The following is an 11,393-nucleotide window of genomic DNA, read 5'->3' on the forward strand; positions in this document are numbered from 1 at the left end:
TATCAATATTTATATCGATAAAAACAATACCCCGTGAAAGATCTAATTAAGTTACAGTGTTGAATTGGTAACCTTTTATGGTAAGTTTATTTAAAGGATTGATAAGTTTACCCGAATCATATCTAAATTTCCGGGCTCGATAAACAACATCACTGCAAAACTAGGATGTGCTACTCCGTTAGAAATACAAAATTATATTTAAAACACATACATTTTTCTAACTGGATATTTCACGGAATTGTTACTTAATTGGTCCGAAACAAAAGAAATATTACAAAAAAAACCGCTTAAAACATAGAAAAAAGTCATTACGAATAAATAGATTTAAAAGGAAACATGCATCAATAATAATTATAATACAAATTGATGAAAAATCATCATATTATGTGTCAAATCAAATCACGATACTCTCTTTACTGATTATTGTTTTCATCATTACCATAAGCGGTTACGTATGAATCGGATGTATGCCACGTACCGAACAAGGTTTTACAAGCAAATCCCTAGTTATCCCTATTAAGCACCAATATAATTAGTCATTGAATGTCACCAGAAAAGGTACCAGAACATATATTGGCAGTAAATTTTGTTCATTGTTTTGATATATGACGCACAGGCAGTACAGCATCGGACACCGTCCCTGCGACCACGTCCATGTAAAAATTCCACATATGTCCAGAATTATGTCCCAAAAAATAGTACCTTTGACTGTTATACCTTGCTCATATTTTCTGTAAATGGTTAGTGGAGCACTTACCTAATTTTGACAAAACCTGTATCCCCCATCTGTGAATGGTGTGTTGCATGTCACACTTTCTTATCAGGGTCTTTTTGCACATTCATGTATAACATACATGCACTTGGCAACATATTTTGAGAAGAATTAATTATATTGAATTAAACAGAATGGATATAGGGATAACAGAGACTCTTTTCTACTAGTATAGTCTTTCCTTTAATATGAGGCAGGCATTACCTGTGAAACGCCACTGAAAGGGGACGAAGTTTGTATGAAATATTTTTTGTGTAACTTTATAATCTGTTTAAAAAGAAACGGAGATACCGTCACGTTTCCGATTTTGGTTCTGTTGTTAGGGATTTTACTTGTGACGTTATTTAAGTTATGGCGTCATGTTCAATGTAAGCAAAGAAACAAGATCATCAGGTAACGTTTATTCATATTAAAGACAAAGAATTATTAAAAATGAAATTGGTATTGTGTTCCTTGAGTTCCTATATTTTACTAGACTACTCAAGGTCTCATGACAACGAGACCAGAAGAGGGAAGTAGATTTCTGCGTAAATGCAGGAATTAAAAAAAGTGACAAAAAAAAAGGTTAACGATTTTGAGTTCATTAGTACAATGAAAAATTTCAGGAAATTTTCCTGGTTTTTTTTTTTTTTTTTTTGTTTATTGATTTTTCTACTGTAATATAGGACTTCGTCCCTTTATAAAGAAAACACAAGTGTAAATATGCCTAATACCTTTTGGAATCTTAGTCAGGATTGATTTAAAGAATATGCTGCCACAGAATCCATTCCTAAGCCCCATTAATTATGCTGGGGATATTTTTTTTTTAAAACTACCTCTACTCAAACTGCCAACATGTATCATGTGTATGACATAATGTTAAAAGAATTTCTGTGAACCTCATGTAGGTTAATTAAAAATTAAGTTTTGAGTTTTCTTAATTTTTTCTCTGATTTAGGGCTTCAAAATTTGTTTCAGAAATCCATACTTCTAATCCATAAGCTAAAATATGAATAATTATTGATTTTTTTAATTGAATCCAAATTTTCACTGTTCTCTGTAACAGTTGTTTTATGAGAATAAAGTATTCATTCAAAAAAATTTTAGATAAAGTTTACTCTTTTTGATAAAATATTTTGTTTTACTTTGAATGGCTAGAAACTGCTTGTACAAATTTTCAAGAATATAAATGAAAATCAACTCAAAAGTATTGATAACAATCAACAGTCTTATACTTTTCCGTCAACTCCTCCGAGAGCAAACAACAAAAATTGAACAAAAACAAAAGACAAACAAGAGTATAGAAAACTAAAGACAGAGCAAGAGACACTGAAAAATCATGAGTCAAAGAAAAACAGACAAAAAAAGCTAAATTAGAAAAACATCATGAAGACACGGTCCATGTAACACTATAACTATTAACATATGACAGAGTTAAGTTATATGTTCATGTGATTCTAATACAGGTCCAAAAGAGACAAGCTAAATTGATAAAGAAGTTTTTCTCACTGATATTGTTTGCCCTTTTTTTGTAATATACATTTTGTACATCCTTGAATATTCTACTTCTGTAATCCATTCATTCCCATTTGGTAGCAGTATTTTAATATTTTTTTAATGAATTATTTATAGTAATAACTAGTATATTAATATTTGTGTTAAAGTCTGACAATATATTTATCATATTTTCAGCTATTAAAGAAATGATGATGATGTTGGAGATTATATAATATTGAGTTTTAATCATAACATGAAGATGAATAAAATGTTAACAAAGCCTTCACATACCATAGCGTTGTGTTCAATTGCTAACTTTATAAATGCAGCAGACAGAGTCATTATGCCTATAGCTATTGTTCCTATGGCAGATGAATATAATTGGGACTTGCATGGACAAGGATGGGTACTTAGTTCATTTGCTGTTGGATATATGAGCAGTCAGGTAAGAACATATGAAAAAGCAAATCTGCAATTTCTTTTTTAAACATATAATACAGATTTTAATGAAGGATCATACATTTCTTAAAATTAAGGGCCCTAGGTAGCCTAGTGGTCTAAGTATATAATCTACAGCAATCACTAGCCTGTCAACACTGAGGTTGTGAGTATGAACCCTGCATGTGGCAGGTGAGTTTGACTTTAATCTTTAATAACTAGTATTGTCAGTTTTCCTGCCAAAAGTTGATGGCTCTCTCCTGGCACTCCAGCTTCCTCCACCATAAAAATTGGCCACCACAATATAGCCAAGAGTGCTGAAAGTGGCATTAGATACCAACAATCGATTTTAAAATTAACACCAATTTAAATAATCTTCATAATGTAATTATGAATGTTGTATAGATCAGTAAGAGAAATCAATATTCATGCTGTAACTTTTACATATAATTTCAGGTATTTGGAGGTAGTGGATCAAAGAAGTATGGTGGCAAGGCTATATTGTTAATATCTGTTCTACTTTGGTCTTTTTCTACACTGATGGTACCTTTTTGTGCTCCGTCTATTAACCTGTTGATATTTTCTAGAGTTTTACTCGGACTTGGAGAAGGGCTAGGTAAATTGGTTAACATTAGTTATTTAGAAATTATATCTTATTAAACACTATTTTTTAACAGTTTTAGCTCATCTTGCCCAAATGTATTAATTTGAGCTGTTTCTTCTGTTCATTGTACTATCTGTATGTTTTTTTCTTTCTTTTTTGTCACCACTTTCACAAAATTTTGCTTTTATTTAGTTTTAAATTGGTCATTTATTAGATATTAACAGATTCTCTTAAAATTTTATTGTCATAATTCATTCCAGTTTGTATGATATATTTAAACATTTGCCCCTATTTCTTCATGGAAATATAACCATATTCTGTGATATATTTTGTAGGTCTTCCAACAATTTTCCACATTTTTGCTCACACGATTCCTGGAGAAGAAAGATCTAGAGCATTTGGTTACCTTGTAGCTTGTGGATCAATAGGTCAAACAGTGGCTTCTGTGGTAAGTGAATAATGTTTACACATTTTACCAACCAATTTAAATAAGGGGATATGAAAAGAACATTCTGTTTTCAATTAAAAATTTCTTAACCCATGCAAAATTAGCATTTATACATTTAAAAGTTAGGAGGTGTGGTATGATTTCGAATGAGACAACAATCCACAAGAAACCAAAGAAGAAAAATGTAAATTACAAGTGTAATAATTCCATATATTGTTGTATTTCCTTGTTTTATTACCTTTTTAGCAATGTTTATCATGGTGTGCTACCAATAAGTTACTTTTATACATTACATTCTAGTTACAATTGAAGATCAGCACATCATATAAGTATATAATTTGCTTTATTTAACCATCTTGATTGTTTTTTAGATATTACCACATATGTCCTGGCCTTGGATGTTCTATTTGTTTGGTTTTATGGGTATTTTCTGGGTATTAGCTTGGGCAGTTTTATACCAAGAAGCCAGAACATCAACAGAAGAAGAATTTATTGAACCTCCAAAAGTAAGTAGACAATTGTTCAATAAAAATCATACTGTCACTTTAACCCTAGTCTTCTTAACCAGCTCTGTAGTCTTGTGGAAGGGTTTAGTAGTAAGAGCAAAGATTGGTCATTTGGGAGTCAGAATAATGTGTCTGGTAATTGTGACATGTCTTCTTTCAAACTGCTACCTTTTTATACGACCCCAAAAAAATTTTGTGGTCGTATATTGGTATGACATAACTTGTGTGTTAGTGTATGGATCTCTCTGACATTGTACCACAAGGTTCCAAATCATAAAGGGAATGCTGGGATTGATTTTGGGGGTAATTGCCTCCAAATTTTACGAATTAGGGGCCAAAAAGGGGCAAAAAACAAGTATTTTTCTAGTTTCATGACTATAACTTGTGTGTAAGTGTATGGATCTCTCTGACATTGTACCACAAGGTTCCATATCACAAAGGGAATGCTGGGATTGATTTTGGGGGTAATTGCCTCCAAATTTTAGGAATTAGGGGCCAAAAAGGGGCAAAAAACAAGCATTTTTCTAGGTTCAGGACAATAAATTGTGTGTAAGTGTATGGATCTTTATGAAATTGTACTGCAAGGTTCCATATCACAAAGGGAAAGCTGGGTTTGAGTTTGGGGGTAATTGCCCTAAACGTTTAGGAATTTGGGGCCAAAAAACAAGCATTTTTCTAGTTTCCAGACAATAACTTGTGTTTCAGTGTATGGATCTCTCTGAAATTGTACTGCAAGGTACCATACCACAAAGGGAAGGCTGGGATTGAGTTTTGGGGTGATGAATCATAAGGGGGTTCAAAAAAATTTGGGGAGGGGATTTTTTTTTTCCTTTTTTTTTCTTCAAAATTTTCCATTTTAAATTGGTTATTTCTGATTTATATATAAAAGCAAATAATAATGATATGGTTTGAATAGGTAAATTAAAAAATTTTAAGTTCTTAGACCACATTCGTTCTGTGTCAGAAACCTATGCTGTGTCAAATATTTAATTACAATCCAAATTCAGTGCTGTATCAAGCTTGAATGTTGTGTCCATACTTGCCCCAACTGTTCAGGGTTCGACCTCTGCAGTCGTATCAAGCTGTGCCCCAGCGGAGCATTTTATTATCTAGCTGGTTAAAAATCTTGCTCAGTGTTGGTCTAGTATGATGCAGGTTCATCATATCATTTAGACATGTTCTCCTCCTGATATGCATGTAATATTTGCCATTGGACATTAATTACCAATCCATCCCTCATTATCTTTAATATATGGTATAATGCATAACCAGACTTCATAATCCACTCACAAAACATTTGGATTTTTTTGCAATTTTTCCAACCAGATATGATATTGAGATCATGATCTCTGGTCAGGTTAAAACAAAGCCTATAGTATTTGATGCCTCTCCACTAAGCATGCAGCATTTAGAGATGATATCACTATATTAAATTGGGATAATAATGAATTGACACTGTCAGCTTAAGATCCATCTCTGCATGTCAATCAGTAAAAAAAAAGGTTCAAATTCATAAAAAAATCAACCTAGCCATATGCAGATGAAAAGTTGCCTGGTAGACAATAACCATCCATCTATCATATTGATATATATGCAGATTTTATTTCCCAACATCAATGCTTATTTTGTGTATTTAAAAAAAAAAAAAGAAAAAATCATACTTCTATCCTTTCCTATTTTAAATATACTGACATGTACAAAATGTATAAGTTTAATTTTATTGTAGGTATCTAATACCAACGTATCGTGGAGAGAATTTTTATGTCATTGGCCTCTGTGGTCCATTTATATAGCACACTTTAGTATGAACTGGTCAAATTATATTATAATGCAGTGGTTACCAACATATATGAGAAGAACGTTAGGTGCTAATCAAAGTTCTATAATGTTTACCGCTGTACCATATGTCATGAATTCATTAGTAGGTGTTGGTAAGTATATTTTAAGTACTATTGCAAAAGATATATCTTTCTCTAGATTCAATTGGTATTTACCTGGCCATTTAAATTTTTGCAAATTTAACTGTCCCGTTGAATAAATACAATAGCTATTGTTCTTCTTTACAGAATGTGGAGTTCATTCAATGTCAAAAGTTCTCATTGAAAAATCTTTCATTGATAAATTTGACTGTCCAAAAACTCTGGTGATGAAAATACATGTACCAATACCGAATAAAATTTTAAGTAGTTAAAAGCAAGACACTTGCATTACTAAGTTAGCTATGTATTAACTAGAATTATGGGCCATATCTTTTTACATAGGAAACTAATTATTTGATTATCTTGTTTCAGTTGCTGGTCACTTTGCAGATTCATTAATAATAAAACATAAATGGACGGTGGTGTCAGTGAGAAGGTTAATGACAAGTATTGGTCTGTTAGGACCAGGATTATTTATTTTGTTTTTTAGTGCTGTTGATAATCTTCCATTAGCTGTTTTGTAAGTATTTTATTATTTATATCTAGTAAAGTAGTCAATACTTTTAAAAAAGTAGTTAAACATAAAAAAATACTTATTAATTTTAGTATTTTATGTTGAAAGCACATACTATGTCAAAAGTACAATTCCAAGCAACAACCAATCATTCAGAAGTACAATTCACTCATGTCAGTGTTCCAGCTAGCATGAAATGGAGGGGCGCCGCGCCCCGCCCCCGAAATTTTGCGCCCCTCTGCCTTTTTTAAGCGCCCCTCTGCCCTTCTGCCCTTCTAATGCGCCCCTCTGTGCCCTTTTGAAAAAAGTTTAAAAACGATCTTTTTTCCTCATATCGTCGCCATTTTGTTGAGTTCTTTATACACACACTTCAATAAGACAACAGATTAAAATTGTTGACACTTGTTACCTGTATATAATCACCTATTTGATTAGAGTCAACTACTTAATCAGGTGAAATTTACGACCCTGTCTAATCCCTTTGCCCTGAAGCACCGAAACAGCCAAGTTAAATGAATTGATTTTTTAACACCTGACGATGCAAAATAGAATTTATAAAATAAATGTGAACGATGTTCATTTCTATTGTATTTGTTATTTATAAAATAACGTTCATTAAAAAAGAATCATTCCAATAGGATATTGTAAATCAACAACACGCAAAATGCCGACGAAAAAAAGAAAAATTGACCAACTCGAAAATGACAAGAAGAAAATATCAAAGACTTGCCAGTCTATTACATCTTTTTTTCAAGAATAATGACCATCAACGGTAAAAAAGTAATTTAATTCTTTACTTTTATGAAAAATCGAGAAGAAGAAATTAAGGTTTCTATCAGATATCGCAATTGTTCTTCTATTGTAAATTCCGCCGATTACGGAGCACTCGAAAGTCCGATTTTTATATCATTTTTCTTGAATTGAAATCCGTTTTGACTAACTTTAATATTGATATTATTAGATACGCTCAACATGAAATATACGGAGATGCTTGTTGAATTGATAATAAACTTTCAAAGTTGAATTAATTTATTATTGTGCCGATTACGGAGCTCTCGAAAGTCCGATTTTTGTATCAATTTTCTTATTGAAATCCGTTTTGACAAACTTATTGATATTATTAGATACGCTCAACATGAAATATACAGTAGATTTTGACACTAAAGTCAGAGCGTGCTTTCTCAATGGATTAATTGGAAATATATTAGTTAGTTAAGGAGGCTGACACAATCGATCAGATGGCCATTTCAGACCTTACAGGAACAGACAACATTGAAATAATGTATGGTTATACAGAGATAGAAGCTCTGGCAAATACATTTGCCATGGACCCTGAAACTCTCCTTATTCAATGGCAGGACTTTATAGCTCTTGTGTCATCAGCAGAACTTACAGATCGTTCCTTACCTAGTCTGCTAGAGCTATTTCATTCACCTTGTCATAAGGATAAAAATCTATTATCTATGTACCCTCTTGTTGCAAAACTATTCAGTGTTGCAATAATACAACCACTCAGTACAGCAGAGGTGGAGAGAATATTCTCTCAGGTCAAATTGATAAAGACAAGTCACAGGGCAAACTTGAAAACACAGACATTAACAAAAATATTAACTGTAAAATTAAACTGTGATGAAACTAAATTTGAAAAAATTCTTGATCAATGTGTGACAACCTTCTTCAAAGAGAAAAACAGAATATTTGTCAATGTTGTTTAATATTTATTTGCATTTGAACTCTTCTTTTGAAAAAATCTGTAGTTCTGAAAGAGAAATGAATATAGTAATGACTATTAGTGCTCTCAGTTTGATTTTAACTTATATGTTCTAAATAAATGATTTTTAAACTTGTATATAATAGTATAGAGTATTTAACATAGCTACATGCTTGCTAAAAATATGTCATTATGTGGTAATATTAAGTATTTGATTTTTTTCAGTGAGAACGCGCTAAAGTGCCCTTTTTTAAAAACGCGCCCCTCTATTTTCAAATCCTAGCTGGAACACTGCATGTTGTACTGAAACTTTTAAGTTGATGATTTATCAGTCTTTACTTTACATGTCACACACAGTAGGAATTTGTATATATAAATTGATGTTTTAAATTCAGAATTATAAATATCTGAAAAAGTGAATTGAGGCAATTATTTCTCTTTGTATAAATATTACAGATGAACTTTTTGAGTGTGTACCTAGTAAATATACAATATTAGGTCAATGTCAGAAAAATATAAACTTTTTTGTATGAGGCTGAGAAACTGGGGAAGGGCGAGGTTTTACCGAGCCCTTCCCCAGTTTTTGTGCCGAATACAAAAAAGTTTATATTTTTCTGACATTGACCTTATATTGTTTTTATGCTGCAATTTAAACTAATACATTGATAGCTATTTAAATTGTAGCGCAAATTTTAAACTTATGTTCATCCCTAAATGAACCCCTGATTGTGGAAAAAGTGATCCATGATGGAATTGACATTGCACAAAATAAAGCTTTGTAACTATATTTAGGAAGTAAACACAGCTAGTTGCAGAATAAATACAATTATCATTTGTTATTGATGAGATGACTTCATTATTATCTACAGTATTTTTAATGTTTAGTCAAGTTGGTCAAACATGTTAATCAGTCATCCTTTTGATATCTGTTGTCATTGTTCTATGACCACATTCTGATAGATAACCTGTAACAGATATTAATTTTTTTCAGCTTTGTATCTTTATCACTTGGATTAAGTGCATGTAATTCATCGGGTCACTTAAGTAACCATGCAGAGATCGCACCTAATCATGCTGGTATTACGTTTGCCATATCCAATACATTGGTGAGTTCATTACATCTTATATTAGAATATAGGTTATTTTATGATTAACTGGAAGTACTGTGAGTATAATCCTTGAAGTTTAAGGCACAGCCCATGCTTCTTGTTTGATGATTTAATTAACAAGTATTATTCTGTTAAGAACATGTTTGTTCGGTATATGATGCCTGTGATTTCAATGGCATAGGGATTGTAGCCTTGTTTTTATTAATTGCAAAGATGGCAGGGTGCAATCAATAATTCTAATATGTCAAAATCAAGTATCAGTAACATACAGCAAAGCAAACTGAATAAAATCACAGGTTTGTGAAGAGTAGTTGGGAGCAGAGTCTGAGCCTAAATTTCCAATCTTATCCGATATATTTTCTGTTGCAGTCATGATTCATTACCATTTTGTGTGTTGTCCAAACCCTTTCTCATTTCAAATTGCTTGTTTCAGAACTTGCTTAAAAAACTTCCTCAATATTCATGTTCTTCAGCCACTTAAAAAAAATGTCTCATTTATGAGGTTTTATCACAGTACATGTATCTCGAGTTTGTTTGGTGATTTTTACATTTCAAATGTTTACATATTTTTGTTGTATTTCAGGCCACTATTCCAGGTATTTTATGTGGACCATTAACAGCAGAGTTAGTTTCACAAAGTCATGGACGATGGTTTCCTGTATTTATCATAGCAGCAGGAGTAAACTTTGTTGGTGCTATCATATATTTAAGTCAAAGTGCTGCTAGTCAAGTGTTATAGTATTTAACTAAACAATTTTAGTTATTTGTGATATCTGATTTCCCCATGAATTTATGGTTGTAAGATTTTGGATTTTTATTTTGGGGCCAAAAGAACATATTTTTTCTAGAGAAAAGTTTCAAACTGTCAAAATACATGTTTCGCCTGGCTGGTCATTTTGTAATTGAGTGTTGTTTTAATTCCTTGTCAGAAGGCAATGCCTGTGCGGTGGAGAATCAAGCAATTGTAGAGTAAGAAATAATATGGTTTCCACAAAGTGTGAATACTAATATGGTTTACACAAAGTGTGAATTCTTGAGATTATGAGTGAGAATTGTTCATGATGCCTTTTTCTTTTCTGGATAATTTTATGTCGTTTTATTTAATTATTTGCCATCATAAATTTTTGTTTTAAATGTTTAAAGAATCATGTTAAAAATCTCATTTTTTTTTGTCATTAAACATTGGTAAGAGAAACAAATTAAATTCTAAAACAACTAGTATCTAATGGCTGTTTCATTAAAACATATACTGTAAATTCAGAAATTATTGCGTGCATTTATTATTGCGATTTTGTCATTTAAGACTAAAATGCGATTTTAATTTTTGCGATATTTAGAAAAATCCTATATAATTCATATAAAAAATTTCAAAATGCGAGTTTAAATTATTGCGATTATAACCCTGTAGCAATTTTCGCAATAATAAAAACATCGCAATAATTTCTGAATTTACAGTATTGGATTGTGGGAAGCAATTTGGAAATAAGTAACCACTCACATAAGCATTTTGGAGACCTATTTACATTTTAAACTTGTACAACATAATATTTTACACCCACCCATAGTGGCAAATTCAAGTTGCTTCTCAGGGTCCATATATATTTTTATGGAACAGTCTAAAAGGGCATTACATATATAAGAGCAAAGGGTACCAGATTCTTCCTTTTGTTATGTATCAAATGTTAAATCAAATTTTCCTAGGGAAACTCATCTGTCAGAGTAAAATAAAATTTTTATTATATGACTCCTGTTATTCACTTATTTGTGTACAGTAGTTGAGGTTCCTGGTAATGTTTTCCAATAAAAAGTTATGTTCAACTTATAGTAACTAAACAATTTTGATGATAAAGCATTCCAAATCTTGGCACATAGCAAAATCAGTGATAAGTATCTTGG

The 11,393-nt window shown here is 31.6% G+C and overlaps 1 protein-coding gene across 1 annotated transcript; it reads left to right on the forward strand.

Annotated features, from left to right (window-relative positions):
• Nucleotides 1–452: 452 nt before the first annotated feature.
• Nucleotides 453–10,958, forward strand: LOC127705740 (sialin-like). Its single transcript, XM_052210095.1, has 9 exons — nucleotides 453–558; nucleotides 2,444–2,693; nucleotides 3,143–3,302; nucleotides 3,626–3,738; nucleotides 4,110–4,244; nucleotides 5,971–6,175; nucleotides 6,536–6,683; nucleotides 9,380–9,494; nucleotides 10,081–10,958. Exons 2-9 carry the CDS (start codon nucleotides 2,502–2,504, stop codon nucleotides 10,234–10,236), a joined length of 1,224 nt encoding a protein of 407 aa, XP_052066055.1. The 5' UTR covers nucleotides 453–558; nucleotides 2,444–2,501; the 3' UTR covers nucleotides 10,237–10,958.
• The last annotated feature ends 435 nt before the right edge of the window (nucleotides 10,959–11,393 follow it).

This window comes from Mytilus californianus, unplaced genomic scaffold (assembly GCF_021869535.1).
Source record: "Mytilus californianus isolate M0D057914Y unplaced genomic scaffold, xbMytCali1.0.p SCAF_1, whole genome shotgun sequence".
NCBI lineage: Eukaryota > Metazoa > Mollusca > Bivalvia > Mytilida > Mytilidae > Mytilus > Mytilus californianus.

What these genes read in the sequence shown, in the direction of transcription:
- LOC127705740 (XM_052210095.1), top strand. Translation starts at nt 2,502, where the DNA reads ATGAAGATGAATAAAATGTTAACAAAGCCTTCACATACCATAGCGTTG. An exon ending in CGGACTTGGAGAAGGGCTAG is followed by an intron (nt 3,303 to 3,625) that starts GTAAATTGGTTA and finishes TATATTTTGTAG; the next exon opens with GTCTTCCAACAATTTTCCAC. An exon ending in GTCAAACAGTGGCTTCTGTG is followed by an intron (nt 3,739 to 4,109) that starts GTAAGTGAATAA and finishes ATTGTTTTTTAG; the next exon opens with ATATTACCACATATGTCCTG.